At 53.6% G+C, this 20,600-nt stretch overlaps 1 protein-coding gene across 1 annotated transcript; it reads left to right on the top strand.

Annotated features, from left to right (window-relative positions):
• The first annotated feature begins 4,906 nt into the window (after nucleotides 1–4,906).
• GRK6 (G protein-coupled receptor kinase 6) lies at nucleotides 4,907–20,581 on the top strand. Its single transcript, XM_027035609.2, has 16 exons — nucleotides 4,907–5,120; nucleotides 8,824–8,919; nucleotides 9,914–10,026; nucleotides 10,146–10,223; nucleotides 10,568–10,668; nucleotides 11,006–11,098; nucleotides 11,204–11,267; nucleotides 11,407–11,547; nucleotides 11,819–12,009; nucleotides 12,723–12,760; nucleotides 12,858–12,947; nucleotides 14,112–14,320; nucleotides 14,412–14,549; nucleotides 18,418–18,555; nucleotides 18,638–18,772; nucleotides 19,443–20,581. Exons 1-16 carry the CDS (start codon nucleotides 5,069–5,071, stop codon nucleotides 19,512–19,514), a joined length of 1,749 nt encoding a protein of 582 aa, XP_026891410.1. The 5' UTR covers nucleotides 4,907–5,068; the 3' UTR covers nucleotides 19,515–20,581.
• The last annotated feature ends 19 nt before the right edge of the window (nucleotides 20,582–20,600 follow it).

Below are 20,600 nucleotides of genomic sequence, written 5' to 3'. Positions count from 1 at the left end.
TTCCAAGCCAGCAACAGAGACTCTTCCCCCATGTTGACTCTCTCTCACACTTTGAATCTCTTTTGCCAGGAAGAATCCCATTCCATTTAAGGACTTACCTGATTAGGTCAGGCCCGCCAATGATAATCTCATTTTAAGGTCTATTTACTTGGTACCTTACCTACATTTGCAGAATTCTTCTATAGAATATCTAGATTAGTGGTGGATTGAATAACTAGGAGAAGGTATGCATACACCATGGGTCCTGGAGGCCATCCTAGAATTCTACCTACTACAGAAAGTGGGCCAAGAAAGTAGATGATCCTATGAGAAAAATGCTAAACCAAGAGGTGCTAAAATGTGCAGTTGGAGCAAAAGTGTGGGAGATGGGATGGCATTATTATTTCTCCTGCCCCCAAACCATTCACCTTGATTCAGTAGTGACACCCTGCTTTTTCCTTTGGGAACCACTCCTCCTTCATCCTCTGGGTGAGTCTCTAGTGCTTCCAGTTCTACCTTCAGGTCTAAGCATGGGGGTGTGGCCTAGGTCTAGCCAATCAGAGCATGGTATCTCTAGACCATAGCCATTGGTTCTGGGATAAGCATATACACAAATTTGGCCAGAGTCAGCCTTGGGACTTTTGCCAGAACTTTGGGAAAAAAGATACTTCCTTCCCACTCATGTCACCAGGAATGCAAGCCGGGAGATGTTGATTTTGTACTGCTTGGGGAGACACTGCCTGAGAAGGAAACCTACACATAGGAAAAGTAGAACAAACAGGGAAGGAAGGATGGAGGGATGCTGTGGGAGTCAGCCTCCAAGATGTTCCCTATTGATGCTCATCTCCTGGATTTCATGCCTTAGTGTAGTTTCTTCCCACATGAGTTAGAGTCAGAGCTGTTCTTTGTGTCCAATAGAATATGGCAGAAGTGATGGTTTTGCTCAGCCCAGGTCATAAAAAGGAATGCAGTTGCTCACTCTGGGGGAAGCCAGCTTGCCATGTTGTGAGGACACTCAAGCAACCCTACAGAGAGGCCCATGTGGGGAGAAAGTAGTCTCCTGCCAACAACCAACACCAGTTTGAATGAGCCACTTTAGCCTGGGTGGCTCAGTCAGTTAAGTGTCCAACTTTGGCTCAGGTCATGATCTCAGGGTTTGTGAGTTAGAGCCCCACCTTGGGCTCTGTGCTGACAGCTAGGAGCCTGGAGACTGCTTCGCTTTCTGTGTCTCCCTCTCTCTCTCTGCCCCTCCCCCACGCATGCTCTGTCTGTCTCTCTCTCTCTCAAATGAATAAACATAAAAAAGTTTTTTTTTTGAATGGGCCACTTTGGAAGTGGATACTGCAGCCCCAAACAACATCTGGCATGCAACCTCATGGGAGGTCTCAAGCTAAAACTACACAGCCACATTGCTCCTGAATTTTTTTTTTTTTAAGGTATAATTGATTCTCGAACCTTGGGGACAGTGAGAAATGATAATTGATTGTTTTTTTTTAAGTTTATTTATTTATTTTTGAGAGACAGAGAGCACTAGCAGGGGAGGAGCAGAGGGAGAGAAGGAGAGAGAGAATCCCAAGCAGGCTCCATGCTGTTAGTGCAAAGCCCGACAGGGGGCTCAATCTCACTAAATGTGAGATCATGACCTGAGCCAAAATCAAGAGTTGGACACTTAACTGACTGAGCCACCCAGGTGCCCCAATAGTTGTTTAAGTTTTTTTTTAATGTTTATTTATTACTGAGAGAGAAGAGAGAGGTGGGGAGGGACAGAGAGAGAGGGAGACACAGAATCCGAGGCAAGCTCCAGGCTCTGAGCTGTCAGCACAGAGCCTGATGTGGGGCTTGAACTCACCAACGGTGAGATCATGACCTGAGCTGAAGTCAGACGCCTACCGACTGAGCCACCCAGGTGCCCCAAGTTTTTTTTTTTTTTTAATTTATTTTGAGAGATACAGAGAGACCCAGCAGGGGAGGGGAAGAGAGAGAGAGAAAAAGAGAGAGAGACAGAGAGACAGAGACAGAGACAGAGAATCCCAAGCAGGATCCATGTTACCAGCATGGAGACTGAAGCAGGACTCAAACCCACAAACCGTGAGATCATTATCTGAGCCAAAACTGAGAGTCAGACACTTAATGGATGGAGCAACTCAGGTGCCCTAATTGTTGTTTTAAGCCATAAGTTTTAGGGTGATTTGTTACCAGCATTTGATAATTAATATAGATGGATTGATTCCTAATAACTTACCCCATCCCTCAGCTGAGGTGGGAGTGGCATGTGACCCATGTCTGGCCAATCAGAACACGGCCTCTCTCTGTCCTCAGTGATTTGTTCAAAAGGAACAGCTGACCCCAATCAAGTTGGTAAGAGGCAGCCCCAGGATTTTTGCTGGAATCTTTAAGACAGAGGCTTTCTCTTTCCATAGAAGTTGCCTCATTGGTAAGAAGTGAGCATGGAGCTGCTGGCAGCCATCTTTAACACCTCAGAAAGAAAACCTGCCTGAGAATAAAGACAAAACAGATTAAAAACAGAGTCAGAATATGGGAAGGACAAATTTTGAGTGACACCATTACAGACCTGGGATCCAAAGACAAAGTCAGAACTACCATCTCTTCTCTTAAGTTACTTGAACCAATAAATTTCCTTATTTTGCCTAAGCCACTTTGAGTTGCAACCAGAAGTCCTAACTGATGCAAGAATTCATATATTGTTACCAGGAAGTTTCTAAAACAAAACAAAACAAAACAAAACAATACTTCCCATGATCACTCTGTAAGTCAGTAGCTTAAAGTAGGGAAATAATGACCTTAGAAATAGGGACTGGAAAAACAAAACAGCAGTGAACCTGAATCAGGAAACTTTCAATTTCATCGAGGCCACTGACTCCCTCAGTGTGACCTTTGGTCAGGGGCTCAGCCCCTATGAACCTTAATTGCCACACCTCTTTAGGGAGGTAGAGGCACTCATACTGTCTGGCCAGCTTGTTGAGATAGCTGAATGGGAATACATTTGAAAGGGTAGAGCCTGGCATACGGTAAGGGCTCAATCTACAGAAGTTTGTAAAGAAACTTTCCCATATGGACACACTCCCCCTTCTCAGCAATTTCTACACAACTGCCCCAGTTCTCCCTGCACACCTGGGTGTCTTCCATCAATTTTGGACTAGGGAAAAAAGGCACCATCTTCTTTCCCTGGCTTCTATCTTTCTACTGCTGGGGTGTGGGTCTATGGGATGAGAAATAGGAAGCCATAAAGTTCCTGCTCACAAATATCTGGATACACACACACAAAACCCCACTTCTCTGTAGCAGAGACTTGGGGCATAAATTTCAAGAGGTGACAGAACTGCCTATTCAAAGACAAGTTTAGGGGTTCAGAAAGTACCTGGACTGCCATCTCTCATTCCTTCTCAGTTGGTGGCACCATTTTTCTCCAATTCAGGTTGTCAGCATGGAATCTTTGTGCAAATGGAAGCCACTCTTTCCTCCAGACAAGTGCTATCTGGCAGAACTTTCTGTGATGATGGAAATATTCTCTGTGCTGTCCAATATAGTAGCCACGAGTCACATATGGCTATTGGATCTCCTCAAATGTCACACCCTGAGACCATTCCCCCTCACTCTTTCGTATTTTGTCTTAATGTCTTTTTTTTTTAAGTTTTATTTATTTTTGAGAGAAAGAGCAAGTAGGGGAAGGGCAGACTCCCACACAGGCTCTGCACTGTCAGCATGAAGCCTGATGTGGGGCTCAAACCCATGAACCCTGAGATCATGAGCTAAACTGAAACCAAGAGTTGGACGCTTAACTGGCTGAGCCACCCAGGTGCCCGCGTCTCAACAGTCAATTACTCTCTGAGACCATCCTATTTATTTGATTACTTATAGGATTAACCTTTACCCCCCTCCTAGCACGTAAGCAGAGAGCTTGGCTATCTTGCTAATACCACTGTATTTCCCAGCACCTGGCTCAATGCCTAGCACAAAACGGGTGCTCTGTATTTTTGGATGAATGAATGGATAGGGATCAGAGAAGCCTTGCTGAATTCGGCTCTGCCTTACTCTCACTACTTTCTCAGTTTGGACAAGCCTCCCTTTTCTGGTGTGTAAAGCAGGAGTGGGATATCAGCCTCGTTTTCTTCCTGGCCTTTGACGTAGAGTCAGCCATTGGACTTCTGGCACTCCTGTTCCCCACCTGTATAATGGGTGTGAGTTCATCCAAACGTCTCGGGGTGGTAGCGCTGCCTTATAAGGCAGCAGAGGCCGAGGGCGGGCGAGGCCGTGTGGGTGGAGAGAAATCACAACATCCGGCTGCGGGGGCGGGGCGGGGGCCGGAGGCTGGGGAGCCGCTAGGGAGGACGCCAGTCTTTTTTGGACTTCTCCCCGCTTCCGATGTGCGCCCTCCAGAATGGGCCAACCCAAAGAAATATGGCTGGACACATGGCCCAAAACAGCTTACAGTCAGCCCGCAGGAGGCCCAAGATAGCAAATGCATCCCCTACAAACCCTAGAAAAGTCAAGACTAGTTAGAGGGACCCGGGCCACACCCCTATTTGGTGGTCCAATCAGGGTTCAGTGATGAGGATGATTGACGTTTATTTTATCCAATAAAACTCCAAGATTTCAGGGCGTGACCAAGAGGACCCACCTCTGTTGTCCCCGCGGAGGGCTCGGCCCTAATTGGCAGTTCGCTACCCTACGAAGGTCCAGAAATTCGAACCTAGAGGCTGAACCCAACCTCGGACCAACCAGGAAGAGGTGACGTATAAAGTCCCGCCTCCCTGCTCCTTTGAGCGAATCCCTGGCGCGGAAGGCGGGGGAAGACGAAGAGGCTGTCTAATGGGAAGACGGCGCGGGGAGCGCCCGCCCGGTTATTGGCCTCGTAAAGTAAACAGAAGGCGGGGCGGGGCGGGCCGGCGCCCGGGTGGCCCCCGGGAGGGGGCGGAGTGTTCGCGGCGGGCGGCGGCGGCCGGGGAGGCCCGGGAGGCCGCGGCGCGGTCACTGCGAGCCGAGCCGCGCCGATCGCCATCCGGCCCCGGCTCCCGCGAGCGATCCCGGCCGGCGGCTCGGCCCGGCGGGCCCGGCGGCGCCGCAGCCCATGGAGCTCGAGAACATCGTAGCGAACACGGTGCTACTCAAGGCCCGGGAAGGTGAGGCGGCCGAGAGGGCGGCCGGGTGCGGGGTACGCGGGCGCGCGGCCTCTGAGCTCGGCTGGCGCCCCAGCCGCCAGATCCCCTAGGGCAGCGCGCTCCGCGCCCCGCACCCCGCGCATACGCGAGCCCTTCCGGCCGGTAGTCCTCTGCACCTGCCCCGGGTGCCGGGGCCCAGGAAGGGGCGGGGGTCAGGCCACCGCCCTCGCGGCGGGGGGGTGGGGGGGGTGAGGGAAAGAGAGAGGAAGGAAGAGGGAAGGGTGGGACCTGGGTCCTTGGAGAGCCTCTCTGAGGCCTCCCCCAGGTGATAGGTGAGCAGATGCCCCAAGAAAGGGTAGCCTACCCCACGTGCCTCAGGCCCAGACCCTGGCGCCCAGCCTGGACCCGCACAAAGTTGGTGCAGGATAAAGGTTTGAAGAATGAATGAACGGAGCCACCGCAGTAGCACAGCTCACTCGGTTTGGGGAAACGGCTGGTCACATATGCTACCAACATGATTGCCACTTGTCTCGTGCCTCAGGACACTGGGTACAGAGGTGAATGGGTCATGAATTTTGCCCTCAGAAAGCCCACGGTGTAGAGGGCCAAATGGGCACAGAAATAAGCGGGAGCTGAGCTTTGAAGGAAGAGAGCATGTGGGGCTGGCAGGACTGTAAGTGCAAGGCTGGCAGAGGGATCAAGTCTGGTGAGTGTGTACTGAGCTTCTCATGACTCCCATCCCGAGTGATACTAGGCACCTGGCCTCTGAGGGTCATGGGGGACACAGAGGACCAGACTTGGTCCTCACTGCCTTGTGGTCAATCTGGCCCTCACCTGTCATTGTCCACTTCAGTAACACAATCACAGAACACTCCTTCTATTATGTGCCCTGTCCTGTCTTGGGTGCTGGGGACCAGCAGTGAACAAGACCCTTCTTTTTGGACCTCTAGAGCAGGGAGGTCATGACATGGTCATTTTCCACTCTTTGCTGGGCTTCCAGGCTGAAAGAGTCATCTGTTTCACTTTTCTGCTCCATTTTACAGGTGCGAAACTGAGGTTCAGACCAGGGATTAGCCCCCAAGTCATACGGTGAGACTGTGGTTGACCCAGGCCTAGACACAGGATGCCTCCAATACAGTGTGTAGGAAGCCCAGACAAGCCCCCAAATGGCACAGCATCTGGTACCCCCCTGCCTGCCCAGTGTGTGTTGCTCCCTGGGAGATGCTGCCTGGAAATAGGCATGGCAGGCTGGGTCCTTAGTGCCCAGAGCCTTTTTTTTTTTTTTTATCTCCTGCCCCTTATCTAGTCTCAGGGCTAGGCCTTCCTCCTAGCCTCTGGGGGCATCTGCCGATTCTGTTCTGCCTCGTCATCTAGCCAGCTAGGGAGGAGGGGTGGGGAGAGCCTGGCCAGGCCTCCCTCTCTAGGGCTGTAGCCAGTTCAGGCCTCGGGCCTGCTGAGAGCACTGCTTTGCCTGGCTGGAGAGTGTGGCACCTCCTGACGGCCTTCTTCAGGCCATGGGTGAGGCATAGTGTGGTATGGCCAGACCTGGACTGATGCCTCCCCTGGAGAACACTTACCCAACCTGGTTCTGCCCCTCCCACCTGCATGCTCTAAATAAGTCTCTTCTCTCTAAACTTTAGTAACCCTTTTTGTGGAATAGTTGGGGACAGGACATACAAACTTAAAGAAATCCCTGTTGTCATTGAGTTCTAAACCCTGGCCCATAGACTGGCTCCACTGGAATCCCTTCATTAGCTGGCTGACAGCTTAGGGCCTGGCCTTTTCCAGCTTCCCAAGGGATATGAGGCCCTAAGTGGTTTGGGAACCCTTGGTGTATGTATTCAGTTGACACCTAATAGATGGCTGGCATGGCGTGTTTGGGGTGGGAAAGGAGTGTGGGTTGTAGGCCTAGGGACCTGGGTTTGAATCCTGCCTCTGGCACCTCCAGGCTTTGTAATCTTGGACAAATTGATTCCTCATTTCAAGGCTTCAGTTTCCTCGTGAGGTTATGCCTAGTCTGACAGAATTGCTGTGAGAATGAAGTGGCGCAGCATTGGGGGTGTGAGCCCTTCTTTAGTCCTCCATCCTTTCCCAGGCCCCCAGAGGCATAGGGAGGGGGCCAGGCTAGGTTGGGGAGGAGCCCCACTGACTCTGGTGGCAGTTCCAGGACAGGATATTTGCATGTGACTCTTGCTACTGCCTTGATGTGGCTGGGAGGAGGGGGAGGAGGAAGTAACTGGTGGGGGGAGGCCAGCGGATAGAGGGTTGGGTGAAGGACCTGTGGGGGTGGGGGAGGAGTTCCCCTTCTGGCGAGGCCTTGCCCCGGGTTGGGGGTGGGGGTCTGTTGCTCATTCAGAATGGAGCAATGGCTGTGGAGTATGCTGGGTGCAGGCCGCAGGAGAGCTGCTAGCAGGTTTCCCAATGGGTGCCCTGCAACATTTCCTCCTCCCGACTGCTTAGGTCACAGAACCCATTGAGGGACCCAACTCTGCCCCTTCCCTTGAGCAGCCCCTTCCCTTGTGCCTCCTGCCTTCAGCCAGGGCAGATGAAAACAAGGCTGGGTAAAGCAGAGGGGAAACTGAGGCCAGGCAGGGAAAAAGTGGCTGCCTGAGGTTGCCATGAGTTGTTGGAGCTGAGGGCTACCTCTTGCCACAGCCCTACTGGGTACTGGACACAGACTCTCCCAGTCTGACAACACCTCTGGAGGTAGCTTTGGATCTGAAGTAAGTATGGAGAAGTTGAGGCTCATAGAGGGCAAGTGACAGGCCTAAAGTGCGAATTGGAGATTCAAACCTATGTCTGTGGGGCTCCAAGACTCAGGCCCTTCTATTTTCAACCTCGTGGCCCATGGGCCACATCTGGCTAGCTCTCTAACATGTTTAATTTATTTAGCTGCAATTTGTTTTTACAAAAAATAGGAACCAGTATTTCACATAATGTCCGGAGTCTCAGCTAAAAGGTGGCCACGCCGAGTCCGTATTCCTGCCTGGAGGAAGGGGCATGCCCAGTCCAGTTCACCACACTCCCCACCATTCCCTGTTGTCTCCCATCTGGCCTACATTTTACCTACCTATCTGGCTCTGTAGGCATTTGAGCTGCTACCCTGGTCTTAGCAGCTACAGATAGGGTGTCAGCTAGGTGAAATGAGGCAGGTATCAGGGCCACAGAACCCCTTGTGTACTGGAGTGGGCATCCTGAGTGCCAGCCCTGCAGCCACCACCTTGTTTGAGTCTCTGATAGCTCTGATTCAGGGCCAGGTATAGGGGCCTGAAGCCTTCCTGGTGACCCAGGCTGCCCTCTGCCCCTGGCATCTCTGAGGCATGTCCCACATGTCCTAGAATCTCTCCCTTCTGTGCCTTGACTTACATAGTTCCCACTGCTGTCATGTCCTCTGCTTTCTTCACCCGGGAAACTCCTACCTGCCAGAGAGCAGCTAAGGTTTCCTGGAAACCCACCATCACCCGGTGACCTGTCCTTATCACCCCTGTTGGATCTTCCAGCCCAGGAGCTCAGGAACCCCTAGCAGAGGGGCCCAGGGGACGGTGTGTGTCCTAGAGCCCAGTGAGGGCATGCTGAAATGTGTGGAATGAAGGCCTGAGGTGCCTCCTAGAGTGTGCTGTGCCTGGGCTGAGCCCAGAAGGCCAGGTCTCTGGGCTGCACTGAGCGGCCAGGGGAAGCATGGTGGCAGCGGGACTTGAGATCCAGCACCTGTTTGTTCCCACAGGTGGTGGTGGGAATCGCAAGGGCAAAAGCAAGAAATGGCGACAGATGCTGCAGTTCCCCCACATCAGCCAGTGTGAAGAGCTGCGGCTCAGCCTCGGTGAGGCCTGGGTGGAGGCCTGGGTGTTCTGGGGGAGCCTCCCCTGAGACCTCACCCCGAGGCAGAGGGGCAGGGTTGGCGGGGGCGGGGGGGGTCTGGGGAGCAGGAAGACTGAGGCTGCAACACCCAACCCAGTTTCGGTTCCTGGGCCTGAGATGGGTGGAGAACATAGTACAAACAGGACAGCAAGGGGTGTTTGGGGTAGGTGGGAGGGTGGGGGAGTAGGGCAGGGTCAGATTTGGGGCGGTCTGAGAGAAGCAGAGGAAAGGAGAGTCATGCCTGGGGTTTGAGGGACAGAGGGTACAGTGGAGGCTGGAGTCAGCCCACAGATTGATTGCATGAGGAGCCCCAAGCCCGTGCTTAGCATAACCCTGCCCCGAGCAGGGTGAGTGGCAGGTGGGGGGGCATCAAAACCTTGACCAGAAGAGGGGTCAGGACGCCAGTTCCTGCTTATCTTGGCTGAAGCCCCAGGTCTGCACAACCCCCAAGGTTGCCTAGGCCCCTCTGACAGCCTGCACGTGGGCAAGGAGTATACCATAGCTGCTTCCAACGCCTGGGAAGGAGGCTTAGCCTCGAGCTTGCCGGAAGCCACAGCTTCCTCTTGCACTTTCGCCAGGCAAGCAACAGGTTTGGGCCTAGCCTGGGCCAGGCCGGAACCTCACAACCACACCCAAGCCCAGCACTGTGATGTATGTAGGTGGTGTGAACCAGGAGATAGCAGTGGGAGGTGAGGGCCCAGCTTTGGAGCCATACATCAAGCTGTGTGACCTTGAGTTAATTGCTTAGTTTCTCTGGGCCTCAGAGTCCCAAACTGTGTTGGAAATAATAGTAGTGCCCACCTCAGTGTTGGGGTGACAGTTCTAAAGGAGGTAGTGGCTTCCATACTGCAGGGCTAGAAGCTACTGTTGGGGCCAGGGCTTGGCAGTATGGATAGGAGTGCCCTGCCAGCAGGCTCCAGGTCTGGGAACCCAGTAGCTCCTACCCCTGCTTGCAGAGCGTGACTACCACAGCCTGTGCGAGCGGCAGCCCATTGGGCGCCTGCTGTTTCGAGAGTTCTGCGCCACGAGGCCTGAGCTGACCCGCTGCATAGCCTTCTTGGATGGAGTGGTGAGTGCAGCCCAGCCCAGCCCCGAGGGTGGGCAGAGGTCCCTAGGTCAAGTGTGTCCCATTTCCCCACACCTGTTGTTCTGCCCAGGCCCCAAGCTTCTCTGCCTCCCACCCTGCAGGCTGAGTATGAAGTGACCCCTGATGAGAAGCGGAAGGCTTGTGGGCGGCGGCTAATGCAGAATTTTCTGAGCCACACGGTGAGTGAGCAAGGATGGAGAGATGACGGCAGCGGGCAGAGCTCAGTGATGAGGAGAGGAATGACCACAGCCTGGGCAGAGAGTGCCCTGGAGCGTCTCCCGGTTCACCAGGCAGACCACGGGCATGGAGCCCAGGAGGGTGGGCCAGGCAGCCTGCCAGTGGCTCTGCTTCACCCTGCCTCAAGGGTAGCAGTGGAACTGAGTTCAGCAGCTGGACCGGCTGGCACACCACTAGCCTACAGCTGCTCCTAGCGCAGGTCCAGAATGTTGGCCATCTCTGCCCTGGGTGTAGGCAGCTGGCGAAGGGAGCCCCCTGCACTGACCTGTTTATTGCCTATCTCCAGGGTCCTGACCTCATCCCTGAGGTCCCTCGGCAGCTGGTGACTAATTGCTCCCAGCGGTTGGAGCAGGGGCCCTGCAAAGACCTCTTCCAGGAGCTCACCCGGTAAGCCTCTCCCTGCCCATTGGCCTGGAATTGTGTCCTGAGGAGGGGGCTTCCGTGGGCCCTGGAAGGCTGTGAACAGCTCAGTAGCTGGTGAGGGAGCTCAGCCTCTCACCCTGGCCCTGCGCTTGCTGTGTGAGCTTGGGCAGGTTGCCTTCCCTCTCTATAGAATCTTCAGCTTTGACACAGATGAATGTCTCCTGCTTAGTTGGGTTAGTAAGAGGGTTGGCCAATGAGGCTGCCCTTTAGGCCGAGAATGCATATAACAGGGGGTCCCGTCCCATCCAGCCGAGAACCTGGGGTGTCGGGGGCTGACTGGTGGGCTGGGCCCTCTCAACAGGCTGACCCATGAGTACCTGAGCATGGCCCCTTTTGCCGACTACCTCGACAGCATCTACTTCAACCGTTTCCTACAGTGGAAGTGGCTGGAAAGGTGAGCTCCCTGAAGGCTGGCCCACGGTAGGCCAAGTTGCTAGGGCTCTTACGGGCCTTGGGCCCCTGCTCAGCCAGTGTTTGCTCCGAAATCCCTTGCCTACAGGCAGCCAGTGACCAAAAACACCTTCAGGCAGTATCGAGTCCTGGGCAAAGGCGGCTTTGGTGAGGTAAGTGGCCAGGCCAGAGCCCCTGATGGAGTGGGGAGGAGGGGTATGGTAGGCCCTGGACCAGCCCCCCCTCCTTGAGCTCCTATAGCCCCAGGAAGAACACAGCTGGTCCCTATTTGCCCATCTACCTTGGCTATAGGTGTGTGCCTGCCAGGTGCGGGCAACAGGCAAGATGTACGCTTGCAAGAAGCTGGAAAAGAAGCGTATCAAGAAGCGGAAAGGGGAGGCCATGGCACTCAATGAAAAGCAGATCCTGGAGAAAGTGAACAGTAGGTTTGTAGTAAGTACAGACAGGAGACCCCTCCCTTCACCCTGGCCATGCACTTGCCCTGCCCTTCTCACTTACCAGGCTAGGTCCCTTTCTGTGCTGCCCTGTCCCCACCCTCAGAGATGCCTGGGAAGGGTCGGTTTGGGGTGTTGACACCAGGCCTGGGGAGCAGGCTGGGCCCCAAGGAGTGCCACTGAGAAGGATTTTTTGGGCGGCTGGTGCCAGCCCTGCCACTGGGTGGCCCGTGGCCCCTGCTTGAGGGCTCGGGTCCCCTCGGCCACAGGTGAGCTTGGCCTATGCCTATGAGACCAAGGATGCGCTGTGCCTGGTGCTGACACTGATGAACGGAGGCGACCTCAAGTTCCACATCTACCACATGGGCCAGGCTGGCTTCCCCGAGGAGCGGGCTGTCTTCTATGCCGCGGAGATCTGCTGCGGCCTGGAGGACCTGCACCGGGAGCGCATCGTGTACAGGTCCTGGGCTTCGGCCCTCCCCGCCAGGGGCTGCAGCTGGGCATGGGTGGAGGCCGCAGAAGGATGTTGGTGTGCTGGGCCTGTTGTTGCGGGCATGAGCTGGTTTGAGTCCTACTGAGCCTGGGCTTGGGGCTCCATGCTTGCCCATGCCGGGCAGACTTGAGAGCCTCTGGGTCTGGCTCACTCATGTGAATGCTGGTGTCATCACCCGTCTCTGTATAACCCTGGGCCAGTCAGCTCCCTGCAGTAAAATGCACAGAGCCTGACATGCAGGGCTTGGCAGTGGGGAGCTCTGCCTATTGTTACCGGCAGTGATTTCATTTGAACCTCACAACAGCCCCATGAGGGGGACAGATGAGTAGCCCCATTTGACAGGAAAGGTAGAGTCAGCCACCAAAGTGGGGTGAGGGTGGGACCCTGTTAACACTAGTGGTGAGTAAGGCTACTGGTGCTATTCCCCTGGATGGGAGCTGCTCTCCACTTGCCTGGGGATTCCCAGGAAGGAATCCTGGCTGGGTAGATCCTTCAGCTGCCCCCTCAAGTCAGAGCTGCTGTGAGTGAGGGCAGGGCTATCTCTCACCCTGGCAATAAATGGCTCCTGCACCTTGCTGCACATTCCATCCCAGGAGACAAGTGATCTAGTAGGGGGTGGCGTGCCGTTTGGCTCCTTGGCAAACTGAACAACATCTGACCCTGCCCTTCTCTCCCCACAGGGACCTGAAGCCAGAGAACATCCTGTTGGATGACCATGGTGGGTACGGGGTGTACAGAGGTGGAGTGCAGTGGAGTGGGGCAGGGTCTGGCCCACCTGTTCAATGGGCCCCCCCAACTTGTCCACCCACATTCAGGTCACATCCGCATCTCCGACCTGGGGCTAGCTGTGCACGTGCCAGAAGGCCAGACCATCAAGGGTCGTGTGGGCACTGTGGGCTACATGGGTGAGTCTTCCTCCACCCTGGCCCCCCTGCCTCCTGGGTCCTCTTGCTGTCCTGGGCTGGGTCCCACCACTTCTGTGGAAGTCTTTTGTGTCTCAGGGAATAGAACTGATATCCCTATCTTAGAAATTAAGAGACCAGGACTCAGCCAGGAACCCACACACCTGCAAATCTGCATCATTCATTCATTCACCAAATACTTACTGAGCTCCTACTATTGGCTAGGCCTGCAGGTGGCTACCAGAGAAAGATGAGAAGGTTGAGAAGTCCTCCCCTCCCCTGATCTACCCAGATTCAGGGAGGGAATGCCCATCTGTGGTATGGGCCAAGATGTGGCCCTAGTATTCCCTTTGGAGATTATGTGACACAGCAGATAGAGCCCCAATTACAGGCCCCACCTCTTGTTGTGTGTCCTTGGACCACATACTGCTGCTCCTATGCTCACTTTGCCCAACCATAAAGCAATCATACTGGCTCCCAGAGTTGCCTTTAGATAAAAAGTGGTAGGAGAGGCAAAAATCCCATGTGCCCACCCTGGCAGGCAGTAGGTATGCAGTAGAGGAGTTTCTTCCTTGTTTCTTCTCTCTGGTATTAAATCCAGAGCTTGCAAACTGGTAATCACACAGGCCTAATATGGCCTACATTTGTACTTAAATCAAATTGTTTTTAAAACAATTTGAGGGCTGCCTGGGTGGCTCAGTCAGTTAAGCATCTGACTCTTGGTCATGATCTCACAGTTCGTGGGTTCAAGCCCCATATCAGGCTCTGTGCTGCCAGTGTGGAGCCTGCTTGGGATTCTCTCCCTCTCTCTCTGTCCCTCCCGTGCTCATGCTCTGTCTCCTTCTTTCAAAATAAATAAACATGGTACAGAATAAAACAATTTGAATTGGTTGCCAACATTTGATACGCCAGACAGCTTCCCATTAAAAATAGGGATTTCTGACTTCTCTTGAAAAATCAGAAGACCTGGCCTCCTACGGGGCCACAGTGCTCTCTTTGATGGGGCATGTGCTGTCCTACTTGCTGAGGTCCCCACCAGGCTGCTGGTAGTGCCTGCCTGGCGGGCAGATATTTGAGCTGATGCCCCACTGTGCTGGGCATTCCCAGGGCCCCAGGGGTTGGTTCCTGCCTCCTGCCCAGCCCTAACTTCTGTTCCACCCTACCCAGCTCCGGAGGTGGTAAAGAACGAACGGTACACATTCAGCCCAGACTGGTGGGCACTAGGCTGCCTCCTATATGAGATGATTGCCGGCCAGTCACCCTTCCAGCAGAGGAAAAAGAAAATCAAGCGAGAGGAGGTGGAACGGTTGGTGAAGGAGGTGCCTGAAGAATACTCAGAGCGCTTTTCCCCTCAGGCCCGCTCGCTCTGCTCCCAGGTATGGCAAGCCAGCAGAAGGCTGACGGGCTGGGGCTGGGGGCACCAGGCACCTCTCCCAGGTCCCTCTGACTGCCCCTACCCTGCCACAGCTCCTGTGCAAGGACCCTGCTGGGCGCCTAGGGTGTCGTGGAGGTGGTGCCCGCGAAGTAAAGGAACACCCCCTCTTCAAAAAGCTGAACTTTAAGCGGCTGGGAGCTGGCATGCTGGAGCCACCCTTCAAACCTGATGTGAGTGCTGTCCACTCCTGAGGGTAGGGCCAAGTCTGGGTGGGGACTCAGGCCCAGGGTTCTTAGAGCAGTGGTCAGGCCACCTTCAGTGCAAGTGTCAGAAAGTGCAACTCAGATGGGTTGGCCAACAAAACAATTCATTGAACTCACACAAATGAAAAGCCCCAGGATAGATAGAGCTTTTGGCATACCTGGATCTGGGGCTGCAACAACACTGTAGGAATTCTGTCTTCCTTTCCCTCTCCACTGTACAGGCCAGTGTGCAGTCTTTATTCTCTGACTACTCTTGCTAGGGTGCAGCAGTAGTGGACCAGCAGTTCAGGTCCACATCCTACTAGCTCAGCCAGCCCGGTAGACAGAATGTATACCTCTTGCCCAATTACTTCAAAAGAAGTCCTGAAAGGGGGAAAAAAAGTAACCCTAAGGCTAGTGCTTATTGCCACAGATTGCTCAGAAGCCCGGCAGTGATCACGGTTGGATCACTTGCCCACCTGAACCACTGCCAGCCAGGGAGGTTAGTTTCCCAAAGGAAAACCAAGACGCCATTGCCAGCTGGGGTAAGGGCTATTGGACTGGCTGAATATTGGCTGCCCACTATACCTGGTAGTGCTGACCTCTCCCTTGTAGAGTCCTACCCATTTACTGAGCATCTCAGTGGGTCAGGCATTCTGTGGGCAGAAACATCCTTGAATCATCATATTCCAAGGGGCAGAAATCCATCTGAAACTTAATTATGTCCAACAAGGAGCTTATTGGTTCATTTGGCTAGAGAGCCCCAGAGTAGGGCCAACATCAGGGCTTCATGCAGTATTGCCAAGACTTCATCTCTTGGCTGTGCTTCAACCTGTTGATCCTCTTCCTGCTGAATTCAGACTTCTCTGTATAAAGTCACAGGGAAGATTGTGATTGGCCAAGATTAGGTTATGTACTTGCCCTGCTCCCTTATGTAAGAGGACTGGGTCCTCTGACTGACAGTTCACCAGGAACACTGGGGAGTCAGGAAGGTGATTGGGAAGGCCGGATCGGTGACTGTCAGCCACACTGGTGATCGTTTATTCCAAATTTCTGAATGCCCATATGTGCCAGACCTCAGAGATCTGGGTCAACAGGACCCAGTTCTGCCTTCATTGTTGTAGTGGGGAGCATGTCAAAATAAAACAGTGAATTAAAAGGAATATCAGGTAGTGTGAAGTGCAACAGAAAAAAAATAAATCAGGCTAAGAAGACAATAAGGAATGATTATGAGTGGGAGTATTTTTAGACAGGGTGGTCTCTGAGGTGCTGATGGTTAAGCAGAAGCCTGAAATATGTGAAGGAGAGAGCCGTGCCGAGTTTTGAAGTATGAGTATTTCAGGGAGAAGGAGCAGCCTCGAGAGAGAGAACAGTGATGAGGCCAGTGTGGCTGGAGTGAGCATGGGCTGGGAGAGGCGTGCAGTCTTTTTTTTTTTTTTTTTTTTTTTTTTAATTTTTTTTTTTTTATTAAGTTTATTGATTTTTGACAGAGATAGAGTGTGAGCATGAGCTGGGGAGGGTCAGAGAGAGAGGGAGACACAGAATCCGAAGCAGGCTCCAGGCTCTAAGCTGTTGGCACAGAGCCTGACCCAGGGCTTGAACTCATGAACCATGAGATCATAACCTGGGCCAAAGTCGGACGCTTAACCGACTGAGCCACCCAGGCGCTCCTGTGCAGTCTTATTCTAAGTGTGACAGGGGGGCCTTTGGGGAATGTTGAACAGACATGTGAGGTGTGGGGGTGGGCCTAGAGGGGGTGAGTAGAAGCCAGAGTCCAACTAGGGGGCTGTGGCTTGTGAAGGATTGTGTTTTGTGGGCCTCACAGACCCTGGGGTGTGGGCCTTGCTGTGAGTGATTTAACTGAGAGCAGCCTGCCTCAGGTCTGGCCCCGCCACTCGAGTTTGCTCCTGCTTCCTGCTTCTGGTGCACATCATCTCATTTAACCTGGAAGTCATCCCACCACACCTGGGTCTTTTATTCAGAGTTAGAAAATCATTGCCCTGGAATTCAGGTCTTTAGAAACAACAGATGAGGAGCAAGGTTGATGATGATATCATTTCTAATAGCTTTATTGAGATTTGATTCACATATCTTGTAATTCGTTCATTTAAAGTATATAATTAAATGGCTGTTAGCATATTGAGAGTTGGGCAGCCATCACCATAATCCATTTTAGAACATTTTCATCACCCCTTTCTCCCCCCCCCCCCGCCCCCACCCAACAAAAACCCCATGCCTACTAGCAGTCATTCCCCATTTTCCTCTCCCTGTGGCCCTGGCAACCACTAATCTATTTTCTGTCTCTACATATTTACCTGTTGTGGAAATTTCATGCAAATAGTGTTATATGATATGTGGTCCTTGGTGACTGACTTCTTTCACTTAGCATATTTTCAAGGTTCATATAGGCTACTGATGTAGCCTATATCAGTAGTTTTGTTCCTTTTTTACCACTGAATAACATTCCATTCTATGAGTAGGCCATATCTTGTTTATTCATCAGTTGATGGGCATTAGGGTTATTTCCATTTTGGGCTATTATGAATAATTTTGCTATGAACATTCACATGCAAGTTTTGGTGAGGACGTTTGTTTTCATTTCTCTTTAATATATACTTAGGAGTGGAATCGCTGGCTAATATGATAACATTACATTTAACCTTTTGGGGAACTGCCAGATTGTTTTCTAAAGCAGCTGCACCATTTTACATTATGATGTTGTTGGGTTTTTTGTTTGTTTTGTTTGTTTTTATTTATTTATTTTTGAGAGAGAGAGGGTGTGAGTGAGTGAGGGGCAGAGAGAGAGGGGGAAAGAGAGAATCCCACATAGGCTCCGCACTATCAGCACAGAGTTTGAGGCGGGGCTCGAGGTCACCAACGGTGAGACCATGACCTGAGCTGAAGTCAGATGCTTAACCAACTGAGCTGCCCAGGTGCCCCACATTATGTTGTTTCAATTGACATTCTTTTAAAAAAAAAAATTTTTTTTTTGAATGTTTATTTTTGAGAGAGAGAAAGACAGAGCATGAGCAGGGGAGAGACAGAGAGAGGGAGACACAGAATCCGAAGCAGGCTCCAGGCTCTGAGCTGTCAGCACAGAGCCCGACACGGGGCTCAAGCCCACGAACCGTGAGATCATGACCTGAGCCGAAGTCTGACACTCAACCAACTGAGCCACCCAGGCGCCCCTTAATTGACATTCTTAATAATAGGACTTAGAAAATAATATAAAGATGAAAAAGACAGTGGCCTTCTGGAGTGAGGTGAGCTCCCAGCAGGAGCCCCAGGGGTGTAGGGAGTTGGGAAGACTGTTCTAATCCTCTGGTTGGCCATGAAGCTTGAGGGGATGGAGCAGGCCATTGGACATCGTGGGACAGAGGGCCTATCGATAGCTCCAGGTCCTGCATGGGGACGCTCAGCTGAAAGGACCAGCTAAGATTCTGCCTGCACACATGTCACCAGGTGTACCCCCAGACAGCCGTGTACAGGTGGGGGGGTACCTGTCGCTGATTCCCCAAGGCACTGTGGGGGCTGGTTGGCTGCAGCAGGTCAGCTACCATCAACTGGAAAAGGCATGGCTTTTACACAGCCTTATCAGTTGAAAGCAGTGAGGAGTAATGATTCCTAGTTTATAGAGGGAAATGGCCTCAAAGAGAAGGGACTGCCATACTTCGGAAGGGCATGGAGTATCTAGTTTCTGACTCCAAACCAGAGAGGGCTGCAAGGGTCCAGGCATAACCAGGCCAGGGCTGGAGTGATTTTCAGGGCTGAGCTGCCCATATGCATGTAGGTGGGCAGGTGTGCATGTGTGCGTACATGTGTAGCAGTTCCTGACTGCTACTTCTGTCCCCACCAGCCCCAGGCCATTTACTGCAAGGATGTTCTGGACATCGAACAGTTCTCCACAGTTAAGGGTGTGGAGCTGGAGCCCACTGACCAAGACTTCTACCAGAAGTTTGCCACGGGCAGCGTGCCCATCCCCTGGCAGAATGAGGTAAGGGCCTGCCTAGCTGGTAGGATGAGGCCCCAAGGAGCAGCCCTGGAGGCAGCTCTCACAGCTCCCTGTTCTTTGGCAGATGGTGGAGACCGAGTGCTTCCAGGAGCTGAATGTCTTTGGGCTAGATGGCTCAGTTCCCCCAGACCTGGACTGGAAGGGCCAGCCACCTGCACCCCCCAAGAAAGGACTGCTGCAGAGACTCTTCAGCCGCCAGGTAACTCCCAGAAGTGTCCTATCTTGGCCCCCAGCTTGACTCCAGGGGACGGTGGGTGGGAGGCAGAGCCGGTGCCCGCATGTGCTGGGAGTGGGCATCCTCCAGCCATACCAGGGGTGCCCAGGGTCTCTGGCCTTATTCCCGCCTGTCCCCTATCCCTGGCTGGGCTCACGGCCTCTTTTCTCTTTCCAGAGGTGAGCAGTGTGGGCTCCCCGTGGGTTGGCCTTGCTGCCCAGCCTCGGGGAGCCACGGGCAGCCCTTCCATGGCAGAGGCGAGATGTGGGCGAAAGAAGTCTGGTGCCCGCTCCCCCCCCCCCCCACTACTTCATTCCCTGCACCCTGGCACCTTCAAGCTGCTAGCCTTGCTTAGCCATCTGTCTCCCCATGCCCTGCTTCCACCAGCTCCAGGGGAGAGGGTCTGGACAGGGTCTTGCTCTGGCAGAGCCTGAGATCCACCTGGACCCTCTTACTTCAGCCTGCTATGAGCAGCCTCTGCACTGATGTCCACACATGTCTGGCCTGAGCTGCTGTTCCAGGCCCCTCATGGGGATTCCCCCACCCCAGAGCATGGCTCCAGGCAGTTCCTGGCAGGGCCGGCCTGGGTGATGGCACTGGTGGCTAATGGCACTCGCTCTGCCTCTCTCCCTCCGTGTCTTCCCCATCCCTCCAGGATTGCTGTGGGAACTGCAGCGACAGTGAGGAAGAGCTCCCCACCCGCCTCGAGCTCCCAACCCGCCTCTAGCCCCCAGCCTGAGGCCCCTACCGGTGGTTGGCGGTAGCAGCTACTCCGAGCGCTGTTTACAGTTTTGCACAGTGGTCTTCCCCATTGTCCACTCAAGTTGTGGCCTGGGGAACACAGCCGGAGCTGTCCCCAGTGTCCTCTGCCCCTCAGCCCCTGGTCTGGCTGGCTGAGTTTGGCAAGGCCTGGGCTGTCCCTGGGACAAAGGTGCGTCCCTTCAGCTCTTGTCCGTGGAGCTCGGGGCTTTCTGTATTTATGTATTTGTACGAATGTATATAGCAACCGGAGCGTTCTTAAGACCTACCCTGGAGCTGGCAGAAGGGCCACTGCCAAACTCAAGGCTCCTTGGGCCCAGCTCGGACAGGCCGAGGCTGGGTCAGGCAAGGCCCCTGAGCCCCCAGCACTGTGCTCGCCACCGCTGACCTCTGAGTGAAACTCATGCCTGCCTCTGCTGCCCCGGGCTCAGGGCTATCACTTCTGGGGTCCGATGCTGTCCCTCATCAGCACTTGTCAAAGCTGGACTGGGGCCTCTGTATCCCCTAGGCCTGTGCCAAAGTGTGACCAGAGACTGGGCTGACCCTGGGACCCATCAGTCCACTGCCCAGGCTATCCCAGATGGGTCTGCCTCTGCCTTCCAGCTCCCAGGGCGCCTTGTCCCTCATGCTGGGCCCTGTCCTGAAGACACCTCTTGCAGAAATGCCCCAGCCCAGGCCATGGGAAGTGGGGGAGGTTGTCCTTAGTCAACTCTGAAACATTCCAGACTTCCCCTCTTAACAATAGACACATGTGCCCAGCAATAATCCATCCCTCCCTGTGTGTGCGTGTGGGGTGTGTGTGTGAGTGCAAGTGTGTGCGTGTGTGTGAAGTGGGTAGGCTGCGGTGTGTACCTGCACCCCAGGCCCCAGTTCTGGTCCTTCCCAGATTGTGATGGCCATCCTGGTCCCAGTGTTAGGATAGCATGGGATTATAGGGCCCTGGTTTTTCCGTATTTAAAGCCAATTTTTATTACTCATTTTGTCCAATGTAAGCTGCCACGTGTCTCTGAGTGAATACAGTCGAGCACAAACCTGGCCAGCTGCCCTGCCTGCC

The sequence above is a fragment of the Acinonyx jubatus genome, chromosome A1 (assembly GCF_027475565.1).
Source record: "Acinonyx jubatus isolate Ajub_Pintada_27869175 chromosome A1, VMU_Ajub_asm_v1.0, whole genome shotgun sequence".
Classification (NCBI taxonomy): domain Eukaryota; kingdom Metazoa; phylum Chordata; class Mammalia; order Carnivora; family Felidae; genus Acinonyx; species Acinonyx jubatus.
Note: the sequence above shows the minus strand (reverse complement) of the source record. Positions and strands in the feature narration are given on the sequence as shown.

What these genes read in the sequence shown, in the direction of transcription:
- GRK6 (XM_027035609.2), top strand. Translation starts at nt 5,069, where the DNA reads ATGGAGCTCGAGAACATCGTAGCGAACACGGTGCTACTCAAGGCCCGG. An exon ending in AGAGCTGCGGCTCAGCCTCG is followed by an intron (nt 8,920 to 9,913) that starts GTGAGGCCTGGG and finishes CCCTGCTTGCAG; the next exon opens with AGCGTGACTACCACAGCCTG. An exon ending in AAGTGAACAGTAGGTTTGTA is followed by an intron (nt 11,548 to 11,818) that starts GTAAGTACAGAC and finishes CCTCGGCCACAG; the next exon opens with GTGAGCTTGGCCTATGCCTA.